The 27,708-nt window shown below is 41.9% G+C and overlaps 1 protein-coding gene across 1 annotated transcript in view; it reads left to right on the top strand.

The window, feature by feature from the left end:
• LOC138411103 (NACHT, LRR and PYD domains-containing protein 5-like) overlaps positions 1-19,574 on the top strand; it is a 402,447-nt gene extending 382,873 nt beyond the window's left edge. Inside the window, exons 23-26 of the mRNA XM_069529793.1 lie at positions 16,924-17,097; positions 17,471-17,644; positions 18,013-18,186; positions 19,083-19,574. Of these exons, the coding sequence (XP_069385894.1) occupies positions 16,924-17,097; positions 17,471-17,644; positions 18,013-18,186; positions 19,083-19,092 (532 nt within the window). The 3' untranslated portion in view covers positions 19,093-19,574. The remainder of the gene's footprint in view (positions 1-16,923; positions 17,098-17,470; positions 17,645-18,012; positions 18,187-19,082) is intronic.
• The last annotated feature ends 8,134 nt before the right edge of the window (positions 19,575-27,708 follow it).

Raw genomic sequence — 27,708 nt, forward strand, 5'->3', positions numbered from 1 at the left:
TTCGAAAATATCTTGTACTTTTTTGGGGAGATTTGATGGTTTCACCATTTCCGAAGGTCGTAGAAGCTCGGGGATGGTCCCAATGGATCGGGCAGAGCCATATTAGTGGAGATGGAACCAACTTCCAAGTCTCTATGACCTTCAGAAAAAAAGTTATTGAAGAATATCTTGAACTCCTATAGGTTTTCATCCCTAACCCTAACCCTAATCACAACCCAAAAATCAAACACAAATCACAACCCTAACCCTACCCCTTCCAAAGGTCGTAGAAGCTCGGGGGTGGTACCAATGGATCGGGCATACCCACATTAGTGAGGATGGAACCAACTTCCATGTCTCTATGACCTACAGAAAAAAAGTTATTGAAGAATATCCTGATCTCCAATGGGTATTCATTCCTAACCCTAACCCTAAGCACAGCCCTAACCCTAACCCTAATCACAACCCTAACCCTAACCCTAATTGCAACCCTAACCCATATTCACCATTGGGTGAATAACTCCGCGCTGCTTGCTCGAAATGTGCTGAAATTTGGTGTGGTCACGTGGCAGGCTACCCTTTATGAATCATGAAAGGCCCAAGTCTCTAGGCCTTTCGGAAAAAAAGTTATTTGAAAATATCTTGTACTTTTTTGGGGAGATTTGATGGTTTCACCATTTCTGAAGGTCGTAGAAGCTCGGGGATGGTCCCAATGGATCGGGCAGAGCCATATTAGTGGAGATGGAACCAACTTCCAAGTCTCTATGACATTCAGAAAAAAAGTTATTGAAGAATATCTTGAACTCCTATAGGTTTTCATCCCTAACCCTAACCCTAATCACAACCCAAAAATCAAACACAAATCACAACCCTAACCCTACCCCTTCCAAAGGTCGTAGAAGCTCGGGGGTGGTACCAATGGATCGGGCATATCCACATTAGTGGGGATGGAACCAACTTCCATGTCTCTATGACCTACAGAAAAAAAGTTATTGAAGAATATCCTGATCTCCAATGGGTATTCATTCCTAACCCTAACCCTAAGCACAGCCCTAACCCTAACCCTAATCACAACCCTAACCCTAACCCTAAGCACAGCCCTAACCCTAACCCTAATCACAACCCTAACCCTAACCCTAATTGCAACCCTAACCCATATTCACCATAGGGTGAATAACTCCGCGCTGCTTGCTCGAAACGTGCTGAAATTTGGTGTGGTCACGTGGCAGGCTACCCTTTATGAATCATGAAAGGCCCAAGTCTCTAGGCCTTTCGGAAAAATAGTTATTCGAAAATATCTTGTACTTTTTTGGGGAGATTTGATGGTTTCACCATTTCCGAAGGTCGTAGAAGCTCGGGGATGGTCCCAATGGATCGGGCAGAGCCATATTAGTGGAGATGGAACCAACTTCCAAGTCTCTATGACATTCAGAAAAAAAGTTATTGAAGAATATCTTGAACTCCTATAGGTTTTCATCCCTAACCCTAACCCTAATCACAACCCAAAAATCAAACACAAATCACAACCCTAACCCTACCCCTTCCAAAGGTCGTAGAAGCTCGGGGGTGGTACCAATGGATCGGGCATACCCACATTAGTGGGGATGGAACCAACTTCCATGTCTCTATGACCTACAGAAAAAAAGTTATTGAAGAATATCCTGATCTCCAATGGGTATTCATTCCTAACCCTAACCCTAAGCACAGCTCTAACCCTAACCCTAATCACAACCCTAACCCTAACCCTAAGCACAGCCCTAACCCTAATCACAACCCTAACCCTAACCCTAATTGCAACCCTAACCCATATTCACTATAGGGTGAATAACTCCGCGCTGCTTGCTCGAAACGTGCTGAAATTTGGTGTGGTCACGTGGCAGGCTACCCTTTATGAATCATGAAAGGCCCAAGTCTCTAGGCCTTTCGGAAAAAAAGTTATTTGAAAATATCTTGTACTTTTTTGGGGAGATTTGATGGTTTCACCATTTCCGAAGGTCGTAGAAGCTCGGGGATGGTCCCAATGGATCGGGCAGAGCCATATTAGTGGAGATGGAACCAACTTCCAAGTCTCTATGACATTCAGAAAAAAAGTTATTGAAGAATATCTTGAACTCCTATAGGTTTTCATCCCTAACCCTAACCCTAATCACAACCCAAAAATCAAACACAAATCACAACCCTAACCCTACCCCTTCCAAAGGTCGTAGAAGCTCGGGGGTGGTACCAATGGATCGGGCATACCCACATTAGTGGGGATGGAACCAACTTCCATGTCTCTATGACCTACAGAAAAAAAGTTATTGAAGAATATCCTGATCTCCAATGGGTATTCATTCCTAACCCTAACCCTAAGCACAGCCCTAACCCTAACCCTAATCACAACCCTAACCCTAACCCTAATTGCAACCCTAACCCATATTCACCATTGGGTGAATAACTCCGCGCTGCTTGCTCGAAATGTGCTGAAATTTGGTGTGGTCACGTGGCAGGCTACCCTTTATGAATCATGAAAGGCCCAAGTCTCTAGGCCTTTCGGAAAAAAAGTTATTTGAAAATATCTTGTACTTTTTTGGGGAGATTTGATGGTTTCACCATTTCCGAAGGTCGTAGAAGCTCGGGGATGGTCCCAATGGATCGGGCAGAGCCATATTAGTGGAGATGGAACCAACTTCCAAGTCTCTATGACATTCAGAAAAAAAGTTATTGAAGAATATCTTGAACTCCTATAGGTTTTCATCCCTAACCCTAACCCTAATCACAACCCAAAAATCAAACACAAATCACAACCCTAACCCTACCCCTTCCAAAGGTCTTAGAAGCTCGGGGGTGGTACCAATGGATCGGGCATATCCACATTAGTGGGGATGGAACCAACTTCCATGTCTCTATGACCTACAGAAAAAAAGTTATTGAAGAATATCCTGATCTCCAATGGGTATTCATTCCTAACCCTAACCCTAAGCACAGCCCTAACCCTAACCCTAATCACAACCCTAACCCTAACCCTAAGCACAGCCCTAACCCTAACCCTAATCACAACCCTAACCCTAACCCTAATTGCAACCCTAACCCATATTCACCATAGGGTGAATAACTCCGCGCTGCTTGCTCGAAACGTGCTGAAATTTGGTGTGGTCACGTGGCAGGCTACCCTTTATGAATCATGAAAGGCCCAAGTCTCTAGGCCTTTCGGAAAAAAAGTTATTCGAAAATATCTTGTACTTTTTTGGGGAGATTTGATGGTTTCACCATTTCCGAAGGTCGTAGAAGCTCGGGGATGGTCCCAATGGATCGGGCAGAGCCATATTAGTGGAGATGGAACCAACTTCCAAGTCTCTATGACATTCAGAAAAAAAGTTATTGAAGAATATCTTGAACTCCTATAGGTTTTCATCCCTAACCCTAACCCTAATCACAACCCAAAAATCAAACACAAATCACAACCCTAACCCTACCCCTTCCAAAGGTCGTAGAAGCTCGGGGGTGGTACCAATGGATCGGGCATACCCACATTAGTGGGGATGGAACCAACTTCCATGTCTCTATGACCTACAGAAAAAAAGTTATTGAAGAATATCCTGATCTCCAATGGGTATTCATTCCTAACCCTAACCCTAAGCACAGCCCTAACCCTAACCCTAATCACAACCCTAACCCTAACCCTAAGCACAGCCCTAACCCTAACCCTAATCACAACCCTAACCCTAACCCTAATTGCAACCCTAACCCATATTCACCATAGGGTGAATAACTCCGCGCTGCTTGCTCGAAACGTGCTGAAATTTGGTGTGGTCACGTGGCAGGCTACCCTTTATGAATCATGAAAGGCCCAAGTCTCTAGGCCTTTCGGAAAAAAAGTTATTCGAAAATATCTTGTACTTTTTTGGGGAGATTTGATGGTTTCACCATTTCCGAAGGTCGTAGAAGCTCGGGGATGGTCCCAATGGATCGGGCAGAGCCATATTAGTGGAGATGGAACCAACTTCCAAGTCTCTATGACATTCAGAAAAAAAGTTATTGAAGAATATCTTGAACTCCTATAGGTTTTCATCCCTAACCCTAACCCTAATCACAACCCAAAAATCAAACACAAATCACAACCCTAACCCTACCCCTTCCAAAGGTCGTAGAAGCTCGGGGGTGGTACCAATGCATCGGGCATATCCACATTAGTGGGGATGGAACCAACTTCCATGTCTCTATGACCTACAGAAAAAAAGTTATTGAAGAATATCCTGATCTCCAATGGGTATTCATTCCTAACCCTAACCCTAAGCACAGCCCTAACCCTAACCCTAATCACAACCCTAACCCTAACCCTAAGCACAGCCCTAACCCTTACCCTAATCACAACCCTAACCCTAACCCTAATTGCAACCCTAACCCATATTCACCATAGGGTAATAACTCCGCGCTGCTTGCTCGAAACGTGCTGAAATTTGGTGTGGTCACGTGGCAGGCTACCCTTTATGAATCATGAAAGGACCAAGTCTCTAGGGCTTTCGGAAAAAAAGTTATTCGAAAATATCTTGTACTTTTTTGGGGAGATTTGGTGGTTTCACCATTTCCAAAGGTCGTAGAAGCTCGGGGGTGGTCCCAATGGATCGGGCAGAGCCATATTAGTGGGGATGGAACCAACTTCCATGTCTCTATGACCTTCAGAAAAAAAGTTATTGAAGAATATCTTGAACTCCTATAGGTTTTCATCCCGAACCCGAACCCTTATCACAACCCAAAAATCAAACACAAATCACAACCCTAACCCTACCCCTTCCAAAGGTCGTAGAAGCTCGGGGGTGGTACCAATGGATCGGGCATACCCACATTAGTGGGGATGGAACCAACTTCCATGTCTCTATGACCTACAGAAAAAAAGTTATTGAAGAATATCCTGATCTCCAATGGGTATTCATTCCTAACCCTAACCCTAAGCACAGCCCTAACCCTAACCCTAATCACAACCCTAACCCTAACCCTAATTGCAACCCTAACCCATATTCACCATAGGGTGAATAACTCCGCGCTGCTTGCTCGAAACGTGCTGAAATTTGGTGTGGTCACGTGGCAGGCTACCCTTTATGAATCATGAAAGGCCCAAGTCTCTAGGCCTTTCGGAAAAAAAGTTATTTGAAAATATCTTGTACTTTTTTGGGGAGATTTGATATTTTCACCATTTCCGAAGGTCGTAGAAGCTCGGGGGTGGTACCAATGGATCGGGCATACCCACATTAGTGGGGATGGAACCAACTTCCAAGTCTCTATGACCTTCAGAAAAAAAGTTATTGAAGAATATCTTGAACTCCTATAGGTTTTCATCCCAAACCCTAACCCTAATCACAACCCAAAAATCAAACACAAATCACAACCCTAACCCTACCCCTTCCAAAGGTCGTAGAAGCTCGGGGGTGGTACCAATGGATCGGGCATACCCACATTAGTGGAGATGGAACCAACTTCCACGTCTCTATGACCTACAGAAAAAAAGTTATTGAAGAATATCCTGATCTCCAATGGGTATTCATTCCTAACCCTAACCCTAATCACAACCCTAACCCTAACCCTAAGCACAACCCTAACCCTAACCCTAATTGCAACCCTAACCCATATTCACCATAGGGTGAATAACTCTGTGCTGCTTGCTCGAAACGTGCTGAAATTTGGTGTGGTCACGTGGCAGACTACCCTTTATGAATCATGAAAGGACCAAGTCTCTAGGGCTTTCGGAAAAAAAGTTATTCGAAAATATCTTGTACTTTTTTGGGGAGATTTGGTGGTTTCACCATTTCCGAAGGTCGTAGAAGCTCGGGGATGGTCCCAATGGATCGGGCAGAGCCATATTATTGGAGATGGAACCAACTTCCAACTCTCTATGACCTTCAGAAAAAAAGTTATTGAAGAATATCTTGAACTCCTATAGGTTTTCATCCCGAACCCTAACCCTAATCACAACCCAAAAATCAAACACAAATCACAACCCTAACCCTACCCCTTCCAAAGGTCGTAGAAGCTCGGGGGTGGTACCAATGGATCGGGCATACCCACATTAGTGGAGATGGAACCAACTTCCATGTCTCTATGACCTACAGAAAAAAAGTTATTGAAGAATATCCTGATCTCCAATGGGTATTCATTCCTAACCCTAACCCTAAGCACAGCCCTAACCCTAACCATAATCACAACCCTGACCCTAACCCTAATTGCAACCCTAACCCATATTCACCATAGGGTGAATAACTCCGCACTGCTTGCTCGAAACGTGCTGAAATTCGGTGTGGTCACGTGGCAGGCTACCCTTTATGAATCATGAAAGGACCAAGTCTCTAGGGCTTTCGGAAAAAAAGTTATTCGAAAATATCTTGTACTTTTTTGGGGAGATTTGGTGGTTTCACCATTTCCGAAGGTCGTAGAAGCTCGGGGATGGTCCCAATGGATCGGGCAGAGCCATATTAGTGGAGGTGGAACCAACTTCCAAGTCTCTATGACCTTCAGAAAAAAAGTTATTGAAGAATATCTTGAACTCCTATAGGTTTTCATCCCAAACCCTAACCCTAATCACAACCCAAAAATCAAACACAAATCACAACCCTAACCCTACCCCTTCCAAAGGTCGTAGAAGCTCGGGGGTGGTACCAATGGATCGGGCATACCCACATTAGTGGAGATGGAACCAACTTCCATGTCTCTATGACCTACAGAAAAAAAGTTATTGAAGAATATCCTGATCTCCAATGGGTATTCATTCCTAACCCTAACCCTAAGCACAGCCCTAACCTTAACCATAATCACAACCCTAACCCTAACCCTAATTGCAACCCTAACCCATATTCACCATAGGGTGAATAACTCCGCACTGCTTGCTCGAAACGTGCTGAAATTCGGTGTGGTCGCGTGGCAGGCTACCCTTTATGAATCGTGAAAGGCCCAAGTCTCTAGGCCTTTCGGAAAAAAAGATATTCGAAAATATCTTGTACTTTTTTGGGGAGATTTGGTGGTTTCACCATTTCCGAAGGTCGTAGAAGCTCGGGGATGGTCCCAATGGATCGGGCAGAGCCATATTAGTGGAGATGGAACCAACTTCCAAGTCTCTATGACCTTCAGAAAAAAAGTTATTGAAGAATATCTTGAACTCCTATAGGTTTTCATCCCAAACCCTAACCCTAATCACAACCCAAAAATCAAACACAAATCACAACCCTAACCCTACCCCTTCCAAAGGTCGTAGAAGCTCGGGGGTGGTACCAATGGATCAGGCATATGCACATTAGTGGGGATGGAACCAACTTCCACGTCTCTATGACCTACAGAAAAAAAGTTATTGAAGAATATCCTGATCTCCAATGGGTATTCATTCCTAACCCTAACCCTAATCACAACCCTAACCCTAACCCTCATTTCAGCCCTAACCCTATTCACCATAGGGTGAATAACCTTGGTGGATTCACACAATAAAACACATCACATTCAATATTACAATCCACAACTAATTTTTTTTTTTTTTTTTACTGTGACACTATATAACACAGAAAAACCCGGGTGCTACGCACGATACCAAGGGAGTGAATAAAGCACCGGTGAAGCAGTCACGTGAAGAGTCGAGCTTGCGAGGTCACCACGGCCACGAACCCTCGTAGTTGTGAACGGGTCACGGCACCATTGTAGCGGCTTTGTACTCCTCCGTTGCGTTGTGTATTTCACAGAAGAAGACCGTCACTTTTGGCAAACATGAAATCACACTACACCTTAACTCTGTTACATATATACCAAGACCAATAAGATGCTTCAGCTGTCAAAGATCTGGTCATGCTGCTCTGACATGTGAAGGAAGAGAAGGTGTGCTAGATGTGGTGAGGATCATGAGGATGAACAGTGTGGGGAAGGGATGGAACCAAACTGTTGTCACTGTGGAGGAAACCATAGTGTGGCACATGGAGGATGTGAAGTCATGAAGAGGGAGGTAGAGATTCAACAGGTCAGGGTACAAAACTAAATCACATCTGCAGATGCTGTCAAGATGGTGAACCAGAGGAGAGAGAGTGAAGACACACAAATGAAGAACAACACATTAAACAGCAAGAACAACCAAGAGGGCAAAGTGTGAGTTAAAGAAACGAGTCACTTTTATAGCAGGAGTCATAAATGCTACGATGGAAACCAAATGAAAAACGGAAAGAAAACAAATAATAGTACAAGCAGCTGCAAATCATCTGAACATGAATGAAGAGACTTGGGAGGAGGTGAGAGATGATGCAAGGAGTTTGGTGGCAAATGGACAAGAGCTCAAAAACTGTATGGATCCAATCTGTTCAGAGACAGAAACTAGGGAAGCTCAAATGAAGAAAGAATTTAGAATGGCAGAGTTCTTTATGTGGAGACGGCTTATGATATATGGAAAGAGGGTTTAATGGTTAACTAGACAAAATGGGAACAACAGGAAGAACTTTGAATTGGATTCAAACCTTTATTTTTGATAGATATATCCAGGTAAAGATGGAAACAACCACATGGACCAGGTATAAGGTAGATAACGGAACGCCTCAGGGCAGTGTGATCAGCCCAATACTTTTTTCCATCATGATTAAGGATGTGTACTCAGACATAAGTTCTGATATAGGAAAAGCATCATCTGCTGATGATGGGGCTTCATGGACAAGAGGTAAAAGCTTAACACTAATCCAAGGGAAGATAGGAAATGTAATCAGGATGGTAGAGAAATGCTCATATTCATGGGGATTCAGGTTTTCAGTGGAAAAAACTAAAGTAGTGATGTTTTGTAGAAAGAAGATGAGCGAGGCTGGTTTAAAGATGTATGTGGAACAGTTAGATCAGGTCAACACATTTCAATATCTGGGGTTTTATTTGACACAAACCTGGAATGAACATAGAAATAAGAGAGAGGAAAAAAGATGGTTCTTAATGGAATGAGATGTCTCAAAGGGTCTGAATGGGGAGCCAGTAGAAAAGCTTTGAAGAACATATATATATATATTTATATATATATTCTACAAACAGCTAATGCTAATTCACTGGTCAAACCTACAAGGACACAAAGAAGAAGATCACTCAACAATGGCATCACAGTGGACAGAGCAAAACCAGTTGAACCATGTTCAGACTCGCTCTCAGCACTGGTATCATTACAGTCATCCCACAGCAGAGCAGATATACTGTATGAAATATACCAGACACTATTCAGACGACATCACACACTAACACAAGTCAGCTTCATGTAGATCCCAGCTCACTGAGCATCAAGGGCAATGAAATGACCGAGTGACAAAACAATGTTTAACACAGCAGAGAGCAAACAGTCATACACACACACACACACACACACACACACACACACACACAGAGAGAGAGAGAGAGAGAGAGAGAGAGACAGAGACACACACACACAAATACTTACATAGATAAATAAGGAACTAAATAATAAATGTCTTGTGTATTTCTTTGTGTAATTCCCTCAAGGCACGGACAACACAAGTGGCTTTCTTGGTACTGATTTATTTGAAGCTTCCTCCAAATCCACCGTGAAAACTATAACATACATATACACAAAAGTATTAGCGATAGCATTAAAACATCAAAATGCAACACGTGCAAAGTAAAATACAGACAAACACATTAATTACCTCGTTGCCATGTAAAGGAGGAATTATCTTCAGATGCTTCTTGAGCTCTTAAACTCAGCTCTCTTCACAACCACTTAAATTGGTTCTTAATTTTACCGTATTAGCTAAAGCACGTCTTCACCTTCGTCTGTTTACTTCTCACTCTCCGGAGCAGCGCAGCGAACACAGCATGTCAAAATAAAAGTCATACTTTCAAAATAAAGGTTGACAGCCCTCTATAACAACAGAAACACATGAAACGTGAACCAATTGACAATAATTACACAATCAATGATAAATCATGAACATCAGCTACACTGTGTCCATATGTAAATGAGTGAGCCAGTCCCCAGTAGCCGGTGCGAGCCCCCCCAGCAGCTCCCGGGAAGACAGGTCGGCTGCTGACTGTGCGAAACAAGAAGCGTGGCCCTAAACCGAAGCTCCAGGTTCACGTGTCTAATAAATGTTCCCCACTCAGCGACACACCCGCTGAGGAGCGAACTCTGGTAATCGGCGTAGAGTCCTATTTAAAACTGCTGGCTAAGGGTAAGTACAGTAAGATTGTTATTCACGTCGGCAGTAATGACAAAAATCAATATTGATCCGGTGTGTACTTATGCAAAGACTATGTCGGACTCCGTAATTTTCTATTTAAATACTTTCTATTTAAATACTTTATATTTAAATACTTTCAGTCTAGTTTTATTTTACTGTCACAGACTCTGAGTCAGTTTTTCTACACGTGGACTGTCGAGAGAAGAAGAGTCAGGATGAACTTCTGTCAGTCAATCAACAGTTTGACTCGACACTGTGATCGACTGAGTCCAACACAATAAACCTTCAACTGTCTCAGGTTACCATGACAACAGGGAGACAGTGTAGGAGGTTGACTTTGTTATATTTGAAGAAAAAGTGAATTTACGTACCTGTCTTCATTGTGTGTGTTTGAGATCACAGTCAGTGTCAGTGTCTTTCCTCTCAGACTGAAGATGAGTGGTTATGAGGAGGAAGAGGACAGAGCAGAGTCTCCAGAGTTCAGCTGTGTGTCTCTGAAGAGTGATCGGTCCAAACATCAGCCTCTAAACTTCGGTAAACTCGGGTGAGGATTTTAACTGGACTGAAGATGCCATTTTAGACCGCAACCACACAGAGCCTCATGCAGCCTCTCAGCACGCCTTAAAGCAGCTGGTCCGCTCCCACGGCCTGATGGATGTGTGGAGGAGGATGCTCCCAGACTGCAGACAGTACACCTGGTCCCACCTCACAGAGAGTAGGGTCTCCTCAGCCAGGCTCGATCCTATTTATTGTTTTAAACATCATTTTAATGTCTTTAAAAGCTGTGCCATCAGAAATATTTGACCAAAAAACACATATTGACATTTTAATTCTGTTTGAACGTTTGATAAAAAGTTCATGGATGTCCTTATTTATTTCTGGGGTGTTTCTAGACAGAGGAAGGGTGATTTTAACAATCTTAGGCAGTGGTGGGACGATGGTCCGACTCAAATAAGACTCCTGTGTCAACAGCACACCCTCAACGTCACGCGAGACATCACCAGATCTATGAAAGATCTAGAGACCGACATAGTGGAACTAGAACATTTAAGTGAGTCCCCCGGAAATCGAGGCCATATTGAGAGCCTCAAAGTTCAAAAAAATGTCTTCAGCCGACCTGCTGGACAGTAAAGTACAGGACGCTTTGGTCAGGTTCTGGTTTCTGAACATCGAGGAGATGGATGCTCCCTCTAACTTTTTCTTCAGTCTGAAAAATGACCAGTCCACTTTGTGTGCTCAGTACAACACGAGACGTGACGTGAACAGCAGGAGTCAGTGTTAAAGTGATGATCCGACACCATCCATTCATCACTGAACACATGATGGTAAGTTTGTCACCTATATCATCCTGATACAAACTGGATTCAATGAACGTGAACTAGTTCTTTTCAAACGTGAACTGACACAACACTGACTATTATCATTATGAGAATATGAATAGCCTGTTATTGGTGCTATAAGAACCATGTGCTGTTCTATACTATATTCTACTGAATGTATGTTTGTGGAAAAAGTGGGTGGATGAAACCAGGACTGCTCCTGTAATGAATGTAGAGCTCTGCTCATTTTTACAAGTTGATCTGTGGAACTACACGTGCAGCTCATAGAATGTGAATATGTTTTAGGATCTGTTGGTTTCTATACTTTTCCTCACTTTGTTGAACACCCAGAAAAGTTCTATTTGCTCCACGATGTGCTGTGTGCATCATAGGTAAGTTATGGTTTGTGATTATGGGAAAAAAAGTCAAATATATGAAGTCAATAAAAGTGAATCTGTGAAGGCATTGAATGTATGTTTTGCTGTGGCACAAATAAAAGTCATATTCTTTGAATGGTATTTTTATATCTGTTTGCTTTTTCTGTGGAGCTGTGGACAAGACAGCAGGAGACAACAGGCCAGATTAGAAGGCCTCCCCCAAATCTAAAAATGATCATATTACATTCTTGCCACCACCAGGTTGTTTCCTAATCAGGTTTTGTCACTTCACTTAAACCTTCCCTCCCCCAACCAGTTGACTCTTATGATGCTTGACCTGACTCCAACCCTGACTAACCTGAACCAGGTATCCTGGCCTACTCTCCAACCTCGGACTCTGATTTACAGTTTGATATTCACCCTGGGAGGAGGCCCTTCCTGACTGGTAGAACACAGGGCAAGAAGTTCTCAATGCATTCACGTCCTTTACCAGCAGATGTCAATGTTTGACTTGTTTCCCGCTTTGCTCAATGCGAGGACACTGCACAGGTTTCTAGTTTGGACTCCAACAAAGAGTCTGCAGAGTCTGCAGTCACTGAGCATGTTGTTAATGTCTTGTTGGACTATTTGAGACACGTGTAGCTGTGATCATAACGATGGAAAGTAAACAGTGGTAGTTTATCACACAACACCATCTTAAAAGTAGCTTTAACGTGACGAAAAGCTTCTGCATTCTATATTATGATGTCTTATCTCATGTCTCTAAATTGTTCAAATACATCAGTAAAGATATATGACATTATTTTGTCATTTTAACTATGTTACTGCACCATTAGAGCATTATAGCATATTGAAGTTCATCATTCCATTATTATCTCTGCTCTGCATCTGGAGCCAATGAGTCTGAGAGGAAGGAGGAGGAGCATGAGAGCAGGAGAGTGTCAGACTCCATTTTCACTTGGAGGAGCAGGAGAAGAAAAGTGAGCAGGTGAGTGTTCACACAACTTTATGAAAGTTTTACTGTCACACTCTCTCACCTGCTGTTAACATCCATCTGCTGATCACACGGCTCCAAGTTTGTCAGTTCACACCTGGTGACAGACGTAGTTTCCATGTGATGGGATCACCAGAGACAGATGTGAACAGCAGGTGTGGAACAAAGTGTCTTCAAATGACTCATTAGCAGAGTTAACTCACAATTTCACTTTTTATCTTCATCACATTTGTTAATCAAGTGTTTAATACAGAATCTTACATTACTGTGTGTGTGTGTGTGTGTGTGTGTGTGCGTGTATCTTGAACAGACCTGTTTGTCCGGATTCCTGTGAGCTCAGTGTTTTTCCTCTCAGACTGAAGATGAGTGGTTATGAGGAGGAAGAGGACAGAGCAGAGTCTCCAGAGTTCAGCTGTGTGTCTCTGAAGAGTGACCGGTCCAAAGATATTCCTCCTGTAACCTTCAGTAATGAACCTGGACCCTCACACACAAAGTAAGAGACTGTTTCTACTGTGAACTGATCTGAAGAGGATGTAGTTTCCTCTAGTGTGGCCCCTGCATTAGGACACAGCTTCATTGAAATTGGTGACTAATCTCTCAGAATCCCTCAAAGAGCTCAGACCTCCACCAAGGCCCAACACGCTCCTGATGAAACCACTTTGAAATTCACTACATACTCATTTTTATTTGGATCTGCACCAAATTTCACTCACTCATAAACATCAGTCCTCTGAACATCTGGTTCACAGAACACATCCTTCACCAAGTTTACTGGTGATCTGTTCAGTGGTTTTTATAATCCCACTAACGAACAAACCAACCAACACACAAACATACAGGGTGGAAACAAAACCACCTTGACAGAAGTGATGACGACCTGTGACTGTGACATTTGACTTAACAGGACATGTCTTCACAGAGAGAGGAGGAGGAGTCATGTTTCTGAGGAGGAGCAGTCGTCCCGCTGTGCTTCGTGTCAGGACGTCCTGAAGGATCCAGTCTCCACCAGCTGTGGACACTGGTTCTGCAGACAGTGCATCACCTCATACTGGGACCAGTCTGGTTCTTCAGGAGACTCCTCCTGTCCCCAGTGTGGACAAAGATCCAGAAGAGGAGCTGGAGCTCAGACAGCCGGTCAGAGCAGCACTGTACATGTGTCTGCTGATGTCTTCACTTCTGACAACAGCACATGTTTGATTTTGTTCCTTCATACAGCATCAACATTTCACTTGGTTATAAAAGCACAAAGTTCAAAAGCTTTGATTTTCTCTAGTTTTTCTGTATCTGATGAAAACAATCAGCAGATTCTCAGACTCTCTGTCTTTAGTCTCACATTGTTTCTTGTCTTTCAGCAGATCGGGGTCTGCAGGAGGTTTTAGACCAACATAAGATCAGTCTGAGGAGGAGATGTGAACATGTGACTGAAGGAACTGAGGAAACAGGAAGTAGAACCCTCCTCAACAGGATCTACACTGAGCTCTACATCACAGAGGGACAGAGTGAAGAGGTTAATACTGAACATGAGGTGAGGCAGCTTGAGACGGCTTCCAAGAGGAAGAGCCTCCACAACACTCCCATCAAGTGCCACGACATCTTTAAAGCCTTCACTGACCAGCAGAGCAGCATCAGAGTCGTCCTGACCAACGGCGTCGCTGGCGTTGGAAAAACCTTCTCGGTGCAGAAGTTCACTCTGGACTGGGCAGAGGGTTTAGAAAACCAAGATGTGGGTCTGCTGGTTGTGCTTTCGTTCAGGGAGCTGAACCTGGTGAAAGACGAGCAGCACAGTCTTCTCACGCTGCTCCGTGTTTTCCATCCAACATTACAGAAGCTCACGGCAGAGACGCTCGCTGTCTGTGAACCTTTGATCATCTTTGACGGCCTGGATGAAAGCAGACTTTCTCTGGACTTCAACCACAGGGAGGTCGTGTCTGAGGTCACACAGAGGTCATCAGTCAACGTACTGCTGACAAACCTCATCCAGGGGAATCTGCTTCCCTCGGCTCTCGTCTGGATAACCTCCCGACCTGCGGCGGCCAATCAGATCCCTCCTACATGTGTTGACAGGGTGACAGAAGTACGAGGCTTCACTGACGCCCAGAAGGAGGAGTACTTCAGGAGGAGATTCAGTGATGAGGAGCTGAGCAGCAGAATCATCTCACACATCAAGACGTCCAGGAGCCTCCACATCATGTGTCAAATCCCAGTCTTCTGCTGGATCAGTGCTACAGTTCTGGAGCACATGTTGACCACAGACCAGAGAGGAGAGCTGCCCAAGACCCTGACGGACCTGTACTCACACTTTCTGCTGGTTCAGACAAAGAGGAAGAACAACAAGTACGGTGGAGGACATGAGACGAGTCCACAGCAGCTGACGGAGGCTGACAGGGACGTTCTTCTGAAGCTGGGGAGGCTGGCGCTTAAACATCTGGAGGAAGGAAACATCATGTTCTACCAAGAAGACCTGGAGCAGTGTGGTCTTAATGTCACAGAGGCCTCGGTGTACTCAGGAGTTCTTACTGAGATCTTCAGAAGAGAGTGTGTGATCTTCCAGAAATCAGTCTACTGCTTTGTTCATCTGAGCGTTCAGGAGTTTCTGGCTGCAGTCTACATGCTCCACTGTTACACACACATAGAAGAACTCAAGAACTTCTTGGAAACAACCCTGGATGACCTCCTGAAGAGAACCATGGAGAAATCACTCACCAGTAAAAATGGTCATCTGGATCTGTTTGTTCGCTTCCTTCACGGCCTCAGTCTGAAGTCCAACCAGAGAGTCTTAGGAGGCCTGCTGGGTCGGACAGAGAACAATCCAGAGATCATCCAGAGAATCATCAACAACCTGAAGAAGATGCAGAGTGATGACATTTCTCCTGACAGAAGCATCAACATCTTCCACTGTCTGACTGAGATGAACGACCACTCAGTACATCAGCAGATGCAACAGTTTCTGACGTCAGAGAAAAAATCAGAGGAGAAACTCTCTGAGATCCACTGCTCAGCTCTGGCCTACATGCTGCAGATGTCAGAGGAGGTTCTGGATGAGTTGGACCTGGAGAAGTTCAACACATCAAACCAGGGTCGACTCAGACTGATCCCAGCTGTGAGGAACTGCAGGAAGGCTCTGTGAGTCCAGACATGATCAATAACATGTTGAATCAGTGAACACATCCTCTGCCACTTTGTTAGTCTGAATGAACGCTTGTACCAGATCTGAAAGGATTCTCTTGAGGTGTTTTTAAGATAAAATGTTCATGAGGCAAAAAGAGGATTTACCAGGGTGAGGGTCACATGATCACGTGTTGTATGAATGTTGTGTTTTCTGATTTTATTCTCACACATTTGATATTTTCTTTAATTACAGACTCGGTGGTTGTAAACTCTCAGAGATTCACTGTGAAGTCGTGGCTTCAGCTCTGAGGTCAAACCCCTCACATCTGAGAGAACTGGATCTGAGTAGAAACATCCTGAAGGACTCAGGAGTGAAGCTGCTATGTGCTGGACTGGAGAGTCCAAACTGTCGACTGGAGACTCTGAGGTCAGGTCCTTAAATCCCTGAATGTTCACTTTTCCATCGTTCTTTCTTATTTGGTCATTATCTATTTAAATTGAATTGTCTCAGTTCTGCTCTGCTCACTGTCCCTCAGTCATCTGTCCCTCACCCAGCCTGTCAGTCACGTCCACCTCATCAGCCCAACTCCATTCACCTGCACACACCTGCTCCTGATCACTAGAGTCAGTGAATAACATGTGGACTGAGGCCGAGCACTCGTCCTCCTCAGGTTCTCAACAATAAGACACGTTCTTATTGAAGCACGTTGGACAGTTGATGAGTATAGAACCAAACAGGAAGTGACTGTCAGGAGCCATCTCTACTTTAAACAGTGTTTAATGACACAAACCTACTCAGTGACCAAACACACAGAGAAGAAGGTGATGAATGAAACAATGGTCCAACATGTCTGATGTGATATTTATCTTCAGGTCACAGACTGGACTGAGGTCAGCAGCATGTTGAGAGTCTGTGTTGACATGATGACGATCCACAATAACAGGAGGACACATTCAAACATTCACATTTCTTTATCCAGGTTGAAGAGCTGCAGTCTGTCAGAGATCAGCTGTTCTTCTCTGGCTTCAGCTCTGAGGTCAAACCCCTCTCATCTGAGAGAACTGGATCTGAGCTACAACAACCTGCAGGACTCAGGAGTGAAGGAGCTGTGTGGTCTTCTACAGAGTCCAACCTGTCGACTGGAGACTCTGAGGTCAGTTCACTGACTGACTTTTGTAGATCTCATATCTATAACACAACATTTATACACGATTCATCTCATTTAATTCTAATTTAACATAATTCCTCTTCATACTTAACTTGAATTCATGAATTAATTTGACATTTTAAATATTCAGCTACTTGTTAAAACTCATCTGTGTTTAGTTCTGGATTTCCTAAACTGATCTGCAGGACAGAGACCGGGTCCAAATAATATATTGTTACTGAATTAGGACTCGTCTTTAGTCCAACATGTCTGATTTCATATTTATCTTCCATGTTATGAGTCTGTGCTGACATGAATATTTGTTATTTTCACACATGAACTCAGTTTAATTTACAGTTAAGGTTTATTCTTTATTCAGGTTGAAGAGCTGCAGACTGTCAGAGATCAGCTGTTCTTCTCTGGCTTCAGCTCTGAGGTCAAACCCCTCTCATCTGAGAAAACTGGATCTGAGCTACAACGAGCTGCAGGACTCAGGAGTGAAGGAGCTGTGTGGTTTTCTACAGAGTCCAACCTGTCCACTGGAGACTCTGAGGTCAGTTCACTGACTGACTTTTGTAGATCTCATATCTATAACACAACATTTATACACGATTTATCTCATTTAATTCTAATTTAACATAATTCCTCTTCATACATAACTTGAATTCATGAATTAATTTGACATTTTAAATATTCAGCTACTTGTTAAAAATGTGTTTAGTTCTGGATTTCCTAAACTGATCTGCAGGACAGAGACCGGGTCCAAATAATATATTGTTACTGAATCAGGACTCGTCTTTAGTCCAACATGTCTGATTTCATATTTATCTTCCATGTTATGAGTCTGTGCTGACATGAATATTTGTTATTTTCACACATGAACTCAGTTTAATTTACAGTTAAGTTTTATTCTTTATCCAGGTTGGAGTGCTGCAGTCTGTCAGAGATCAGCTGTTCTTCTCTGGCTTCAGCTCTGAGGTCAAACCCCTCTCATCTGAGAGAACTGGATCTGAGCCTCAACAAGCTGCAGGACTCAGGAGTGAAGGAGCTGCTTGATCTACAGCAGAGTTCAGACTGTCGACTGGAGACTCTGAGGTCAGTAGATGTTTGGAATCAGTCCACGCTGCTTTCATCAGGTTAACTTCAGGTTTAGTTTCTTCAGTCCTACGAAGCTCGTTCACTTCTTATCTGGTTAAATCACCATGGTAACTGATGATGAACGGCTAACATGCTCCGGAGCAGGTTAAGTTGGAGATCAACCCGTTTAAAAGCTCCGCCCACTGACCAGCGTGACTCTCCACTGTTGTGTGGTGCACACTCTCCTTAAAGGGACGGAGAAGAGAAGTTTAAACCAACGTCTGGTTGGTTCAGTTGATCTCAGCCACTAACACACCCAGTACATCTCAATCTCTCCAGACTCATCCTGTCACCAAAATACCAGATGCTCTCAGTCAGGTCCCTGAAAATAGCTCCATGTGTTTTTATTGAGTAGTGACGTCAGAGGTTTGCACCACAGTGTGTCCTCAGAGACAGAGTGTCCTCAGAGACAGAGTGTGTCCTCAGAGACAGTGTGTCCTCAGAGACAGTGTGTCCTCAGAGACAGTGTGTGTCCAACTAAAGCTCATCATAGAGACCACATCATGGGATTCAAACTCTGCTGTCAGTCAAACTGTCCATGTCTCTGATTGGTCATACGCAGTAAACCCCGCCCCTTTTATGTGACACATGTCTTCACCTGTAACAGCAGGAAATCCAGCTCTCAAGTGTCCACTCTGCACTTTCACATGCAGAGGAAACACACGTGATGGTCAAAGTGTGTGCAGCTCTTAGCGTGTTCATTCCAACACGTGAACATGAAGCAGAGAGGAAGCTGCTCCACCTCTGAACAGGACTGAAGTCCCTGCTGCTCTTTATACTGGATGTGCTGCATCACTGACTCACAGCTGATGAAGTGAGTCTCTGTCAACACTGATGTCTTCTTCTCTCAACAGATGGAGATGATCTTTCTCTAGGTGAGTGTGAAGAGGACAGTGTGTGTGGACGGAGGCTGAGCTGTGTCCTGATGATCCAGAGGCTGAAGCAGCAGCAGCTTGTGTGTAGAGCGGCTCTGACTGGGCCTTGTTGCTGGGAGGCAGAGTGGAGACAGAGCTCCAGAGGAATCAGAGGAGGTGAGCTGCTCTGAGATCAGCTGTCACACAGTGTCCAGTCCACAGACCTCACTACGTCCAGGACATGATGTCATCACTTGGAACTGTCGTATGTCAACATGTTGTGTAAACTCCGACAGGACGTTCTAATGTTTTATCAATGATTATTGATTATTCTGAGTATGATCTTATTCAGGTTAAGTTGATCAGAACATACAGTTTATACGTCAGTGTCTTCTTCAGATTATTGTCTTAATCTGGTTGATACCAGATTATTGTATCTATGGAAAAAAAACAGATAGTTAGTGACATGTAGTCAAATAAATAAATAAATAAATGTGGGGACAGAGAGAAGGGGAGAAGTGCTCAGTGCATGATGGGAGTTCCCCCAGCGGTCTAGAGCTATAGCAGCATCACTAAGGGATGGTTCAGGACTCACCTGATCCAGAACTAACTATCGTGTTTATCCTATAATAAATAAATCATTGCCTGATTGGGTATAGACAGCATCTGCAAGGTATCGCCCCTCTGATGGTTTTCATTTTTATATTTATCCCACTCAACTTGAAATGTAATGACTGTAAATGAGATTTTAGTTTTGTTGCAGCTGTTTCCAACCCAGTGATTCTTTCTGGGGTTTGACAGATATGAAACATTCTCAACATGTTAAATACAGAAATATTTTTAAAGAACTTGAATCTTCTTTGTCTCTTTGTTAAACTTGTCGCAGTTCTCTCGTCTAAACTGAAACATGGTGAAACCTTTATTTTTCACTGTTTGGCTTTTGTTTCCAGACAGAGCAGATGCGAGAAAGCAACATTTGACATGAAATTCATTTACACATGTGCTCAATACAATTCAACATGAAAGTGATAAACACAATCTGTAGAATGTGCAGAGTGCAAAACACTGAAGGGCGACCTGCATGTTCCTGAACGCAACATTTACACTTCAACAGACTGAGTGCAATCATTTCTACTGTTTCTATTTCTGCATGGAGACTTTTTTTAGAGGGTCAGTGTTGAGGTGTGTGTGCTACAGGAGTGTGTATGTGTGTGTGTAGTGGGGGGGGGGGGGGGGGGGGGGGGGGGGTGCTGTAAGGGATCGACTTGCTCTGCTAATCCTGCTACAACAGCTGCTACCCCCCCCCCCCCCCTTTCAAGAGGAAAAATTCTCCACAACCTGGCAACCCAGTTGTTTACTATCTGATCTTTAAGGTATTGAGAAATGATTCAGTAACTACAACTCCAGTAAACGGTAAATTCTCTTGTATACTTATACTTATATACTTCTAGTCTTGATGACCACTTAAAGATCTTTATTGTGAACGTTGCTGTTCTCTGGTTGCTTTGGTACGACCCGAATCACTGCAAGGTTTGTGGGCGCTGAACGGACACGAAGGTGGCGACGCTCGAGGAGATCAACGTTTGGTGAATGTTGAAATCGAGACAGAAAAAGTGAGGACACATCAAATATATGAGATGTAATTCTGTGGACATCATCTGTAACTGAACCCATCCCCCATGACTCCTGATAGATAGATAGATAGATAGATAGATAGATAGATAGATAAATAGATATTATTAGAGGTAAAGTAAAAAGATGGTCAACATATCATCTGTAATATAAAAAAAATAAAGACGTAAACTACAAACTAAACATGTTGTGACTGCGTAAAATCTGTTTCTCTGGAGAAGTTTCATCATGTTTCATGATTATATCAAAATGTACATGAAGAAAAACAAACATGTGCTTATATCAGAGTAAATCATATAAGTATTCAGAAGCATAGGGAGCAGGAAGAATTAACATGCTCGCAAACTCCACTCTCCCCCTGGACTCTCTTCTTCTTCTTCTTCTTCTCGTCTTCCTACGTGAGTCTTTCTTGACGCTGACGGAACTCTGGACAAAGACAGAAACGAGAGGAGCACAGAGATTTGACAGCGTCGTGCTGCTGAATCACTTCCTTCCTGTTCAGGTCAGGAGCTCATAAAACACATCAGCACCGTCACCACTTCAATCACCGGAGCCTTTTGTCAGCGACTCTTTGAACAGGACAGAAGTCTCGCTCTGATTTACATCCCCGAGGAGGAGGAGTGAAAAAACAGACCTGACGTCCAGGGACAGAGGCAGAGCTGCACATTTGTCCCCTCTACAGGAAGTGACGTGATGGCAGATAGAGAGAACAGGTTGAATTGATTTAACCTTTGACCCCTGAGAGGAGAAGATCTGTTCTCAAGACAGTGAAGAGCGATACGTCCTTAACCCTTTCACAGACACACTGGAAATAATGTGCACAAAATCAAACGTTCACCTTCTGTCTTTACGTTTGAGTCGCTGGTTTTATTTGAAATGTAACTTTCACAATCAGTTCATATTGAGACTCAAGTGTCTGAGACACAAACTTGACCAAAATGTTATTTTGGCATAAAAATGTAATAAAATGTAAAATATTCTTCACTGAAATGAGGCAGAGCATTAAAATAGAAGAAGTATTCTTTTAATATATAAAATAAAATGTATAATAGTGACAAGAATCAATGAGCTCTGCACAATCCTTATTTTGCAGTACTTTATTTAATTTTGCAGTTTCTTCTAGTATTTTTAGTATTTTCCTTCACCAGTAAATATAAAATAAAATATTTGCCAAAGATGAAATAAAAACACACAATAAACTATTATCATTACTTTCACACTTCCTGTTCTCTCCACGTCATGATAATGTAGTTGTGGTGAATTCTGTTGGTCATGATAATTTAAATCCGATTTATTGTTTCATTATGTAAAAGATTCTGACTGAACTTTGTGTGATGAAGGAACCGTCACTGAGTTTAACTCGTTTTAATCTTTGTGACGTTTCTGTGGTTTTCTCAGTTTCTGGTAAATCACAGTTTCAGAGCTGTTTCACAAAAGAGGAGAGAACCGGAGGATTTTCAGGAACAATGAGACGAGTCATCAGAGTCCAGCAGCTGATGACTGTGTACTGTGTAGTACTGACTGTGTATAGTTACTACACACTGTTACACTGTTACTGTACTTGTACTGTTTACTGTGTAGTACTGACTGTGTATAATTTATACACCGAACAGCATTTAAATAATTCACACATTTATTGACCGTATTCTTTTTAAATATTTTTCATTATTCACTCGCTTTTATTTGTATTATTTCACTTTTCTTATGATTTAAGATGAATTTATTTTACCTCTTTTAAGCTCCTTCCTTCTTTCCTTCCTTCCTTCCTTCCTTCCTTCCTTCCTTCTTTCCTTCCTTCCTTTTTTCCTTCCTTCTTTCCTTCTTTCCTTCCTTCCTTCTTTCCTTCCTTCTTTCCTTCCTTCCTTCTTTCCTTCCTTCCTTCTTTCCTTCTTTCCTTCCTTCTTTCCTTTCTTCCTTCTTTCCTTCCTTCCTTCCTTCTTTCCTTCCTTCCATCTTTCCTTCCTTCCTTCCTTCTTTCCTTCTTTCCTTCCTTCTTTCCTTCTTTCCTTCCTTCTTTCCTTCCTTCCTTCCTTCTTTCCTTCTTTCCTTCCTTCTTTCCTTCTTTCCTTCCTTCCTTCCTTCCTTCTAATCTTTCTAATCTCTTTTATTTTGCTTTTTTAAAACAAAGTCAAATTCTTTTTCATTGTGTTTCTCCTGCTCCTGTCCAGCTCCTTGAATCTACCTCTGTGTGTAAAGTAAATAAAACTACCAGGACTTGTGGAGGAGGATTTTACTGTTCGAACAGTGACTCACATTTAACCACAGATCAGCGTCAGTGGTTTGATGCTCAGATCGTGGAGCCGCTCTCAGCTCTGCAGTCACTTACAAACCTTCTGGTTCGAGATTCTACAGGTTCAACATGTTGATAATAATAAGAACTTTATTTATAGAGCACTTTTCAAAACTCTGTTTTCAATCTGCTGTGTGTGTGTGTGTGTGTATCCCAGCAGGCACAATAGTCGTGCCCATCACAGAGGGTCCAGAGGGTCCAGAGGGTCCAGAGGGTCCAGAGGTCAACCACCTCGCCACGCAAAAACAAGTAGTAAGTCAGAGTCCGACAGTAGATGTACACCTGTCCAGCTCCACCACACAGCAGCTGCCTGTGAACTTTATTTTAATGTTCAACTTGTTGTAGGTTTTAACGACAGAATCGTTTTACAGAATGAGGTTCTCTTGTGTCACCGACAGCTCAAAATTAATTTTGTTCTGGTAATGAAGCAATAAAATTAGCTGCAAATAATGATAAAGGTAATAAATCTTTTACATGTAGAACTTTTCAGGCAAGTTAAAGTGATTTCCAAGTGAAAAAAGAACAGAAGTTAAAATGGAACCCTCCTTGTAGGACGGACGCATTTTGGAAAATGAAAACATATTCATCTAACATCACCGACAAACATTGATTAATGGATGTACAAGTATAATATTGTTATGAGTAAAATAAAACAGATTAAAAAAAAATAAAAATAAAATGTGCCCGCAAGGAAAATATACTCCATCGAGGCAAAGCGAAAATTAAATGAAGGAAATAGCAAATATAAAAGAAGTAAATATGTATTTAAAAGTACTCTTTAGATTTCTAATTCTAATTAACGTAGATATAAGCTAATTAAAATGCCATAATATGCAATAATGGTCATATTTAACAGTGGACACAACAGGGCACCAGGGGGCGATGCAGATGAGTTGACTTCACTTTTGGGAGCTGTCACGTCGTCCATCTTTATTTGCAGTGATTGACGCAGACGAGAAGCCGGAAACAAAAACACTCGTCACTACTACTGCACTTTAATAAAATTACTTTTAACTCCCATTAAAGAAATAATGGCACTAAGTACTTTTTACTCAAGTCTAGTTTTTACATTCCTAATTTAAATATATAAAAATACATGTATTCTAGTTCAACCCATTTTCAGGCCAAAGGATTTTGTAATGTAGAAATTCATTCAACAGTTCAACAAATTATTTTGACACTGTGAAACCCTCGATTTGAAGAAATCTGTTAGAAAATGAAAAATCTCTTCAAAGTTTTCTCGGAGCTGTTTGAACTTAAAGTGATGCTCAACTTTAAGAAAGTGTCTCCGATGTGTCACGTGGACGACACAAGGCAAAAGTCACGGACAGGACGTTAAACCGAGTTGTTGTTGGTGTGTTTGTGTTTAGGGACTCCCTCTGAGCGCCGGTCCATCTGGAATCCACATCCAGGTCCATCAGGCCGTCCCGTGTCCCAGCGTGTCCCAGCGTGTCCCAGCGTGTCCACGCCCCACGAGGTCAGATCAGACCCAGGTTTCATGGTTTCCTCGTTTGAGCTTTGATGGCGACGCTGACGACAGGTGACGGGACAGAAAGATTTACCGCGTGTTTGTTTTCACTTGATGGACAAACACCAGCAGCCGTTAACAGACTGACTCTAACTAAACATGAGCTGCAGTAAATTCAGGTAATTGGGTCAATGGTACAGAAAGTGATCCGGAAAAAACGAATCTTGAGTTATTAGCAACAAAGGACAGTTTTTATTCCTGTGAAGGAAAAAACCTCTGGAAACATCTTTGAGCAAAAGTCTAAAAAAGAAATGGTTGATGGATCCGTCAGGAAAATTACTGACAGAACATCAATGAAAAAACTGGTTCCAGCAGTTTCATTAAAACATGGTAATATCAAATTATACTGTTAACTTAAAGAAATAACTCATTTTAACAAAGCTTCACTTTGTACCAATGTTCACAATTCAACTTTCAAATCCAGAAACCCCAAACTCCCAAATATATTACGTCCACGCAGTTTAAAAATAAAGACTCCACAAATCTCCACCGAAAAATGGAAATAAAGAAACATAAATAATAATAATATTATAATTATATATTTGTTGTATTTTTTTATTTTCTACAGAACCAAAACGTACAGGCTATCGCCCAGACGCCGAGGAGGAGGAGGAGGAGGAGGAGGAGGAGGAGGAGGACTGTTGTCCTCCACATCAAACTCATACATGCCTGGTGAGGATCCTGGGAAACGAGGGAGGAGACATGAAGAGAGAAAGAAAACATAGAAAATATTAGAAAATAGAGCTGTTGATGACTCGATCTGGTTGTTGGTATTGTTCTATTGAACGATTGTTATTATATTAACATATACATTTTATGGATATGGGCAAAATGTAGTACTTATATTTTATCTTCACGTGAACTGTATTTTTTTTACGATAAAGTACTTGTTGCTCAACACTCACACATTTGTTTTAGTGGAATGAGATTTGTCTTCGCTTCATTTCACCTCAATATTATTTTTAAAATACAGAATCAGAAACTTTTTGATTTAAAAATCTGTGAAAATATATTGAGTTTTGAAAAATGTCTAAATGAGATTTAGAAATGTAGATATTCGCTGCGGTGACATTACGACTGCTTCATTAAAAACCAACGTATGTCAAACAGCACTGAGACATAATTCAGTTAATGGATGTAAATATAATATTGTTCTTAATTCAATGAAACAAGATTAAATGTGGCCACAAGGAACAGCTGCTGTGAACTGTATTTAAATCATGTCAAACAAATACAAACATTATAAGTGCTCTTTAAATTGATAAAACAATGACGTTATATATAGAAACGACAAAAACTAGTTTAAACACCATAAAATACTGCATTAAGCCACCAGGGGGCAATGCAGACGATTTGGCTTTACTTTCGGGAGCCGTCATGTCGTCCATCTTTAGAAACGAGTCTTTAGTTCAGGAACACGACAGAACTGGAAGAGAAATACAGAATGTACGTGGTCGTGGTTCTAAAGTAACTGATCAGTTAAATAAAACAACATTTAACGTAGAACGGTTCAAATCTACGATATGAGCTCTGTTGGTTTTTTGAATGAGCAGAACGGAGGTGGGGGTTGTGAGAGAGTGTGTGTGTGTGTGTGTGTGGGGGGGGGGGGTATGCTTAAATAAGAAAGGCACTTGTCTTAGATTTCATGAGCTGCTAAATTTAACACGGTGCCTTCATGAAGCTGGGCGGAGTCTGTGATCGGAGCTGAGCTGTTCCACTTTATAACCTGAAGCTGTGAAGACAACAAACACAGAACACTTCTACAGCCTGAAACCAACCGGATTTATTCAACATGTCTGTGTAACTCAAATCAAACACCGCGAAGAACAACTCACACCCAACTTTTCACATCTTACAAAACACGACAAAACGTTGACGTTCCCACACACGAGGAAAACAATGGGTGTGTGTTTTGTGAACAACCGTAAAGAAAAGTGTCGAGGTGTTTGTTAAATGAAAATACAATTACCATCTAATGTTGTCAGGTACATTTCCTCTCAGTCTTTTATTAAAAAGAAAATTGGTTTTGTTGAATTATTTTAGTTCAATTTAAATCATGAGTTTGGTCAAATGGTTTTAAAATAAAGCGCAAAAGAAAATCTTTTGAAAAAATCTCTCATTTCCCTTATGACTCAGGCAAACGTCTCTCTCATGAGAATCTTTGAGTCTGTGAGTAGGGATCATTTCACCTGTTTGGACAAATTGTCTTAAACTGTTGTCCAGCGACGACCCTAAAACCCTAAAACCCCGTCGGCCTCGGATCGGTGATCTGACGACTGTGTGACACCGTGACCTCCTCAGCAGGACGGAGCTCTCCGCTCTCAGCAGTCAGAGGGATTCAAACTATCGGACGTGGGTTCATTCAAACACTAATGGTTTGATAAATGGATTTTTGAATTAGAAAAGGAAATTAAAGACACCAGGAGATCAGATTGTGTCTTTGTTAAAGTGTTGAATATCTGTACGATGACCTATGATAATAATATATAAGTTCAGTAAATGAGTGATTCAATACCATAGATTTATACATCTTACTTCATTCCAATTTTAAACACTAAAAATAATGATGAACATGACTTTTATTTTATCTTGTTATTAAGAATGATTATTATTATTAATGATGTTATTTTATTTTCTAATTTCATTTATTATCCGCCGTAGTGTTTTAATCATGGGTAATGAAGTTACTGTTGATGGTATACAGTATACAATGCACATCAATTATCCCTCGATGTTCATATAAGTTCATTTTATTTAAATCCAGCTTGTATAAACAGGGACAACAACTGAACTTTAGCTCCCACAAATCTCAAAAACTCAGTCACAGTGTTTTGTCTGTTGGTTAATGTTCCGGTCAAATCAATAAATGAATGAAAATGAACAATTCAAAACAGTGGACGAGAACAAACCACAGTTCTGCTGTTTCTGCTGCAAGAAAAGATGTTTAGTCTAAAACTATTTGTTCCAGGATTTTCACTCTGAACTGTAACTTTGAAATATCTGAACTTATAATGAAATGATCATTCAACTGCAATTTAAACTTTTATTGTAAAATGTAAATGTCATTTGGTCCTTTTAACATTTTCATTGATCCTGTAACAAGTTTAAAACTAGAATGTATTTTTACTAAACAAGTTTGACTTCACAAAATCTCAGGTTTTATTTTTATATATATG

The sequence above is a fragment of the Paralichthys olivaceus genome, chromosome 1, assembly GCF_024713975.1.
Source record: "Paralichthys olivaceus isolate ysfri-2021 chromosome 1, ASM2471397v2, whole genome shotgun sequence".
NCBI lineage: Eukaryota > Metazoa > Chordata > Actinopteri > Pleuronectiformes > Paralichthyidae > Paralichthys > Paralichthys olivaceus.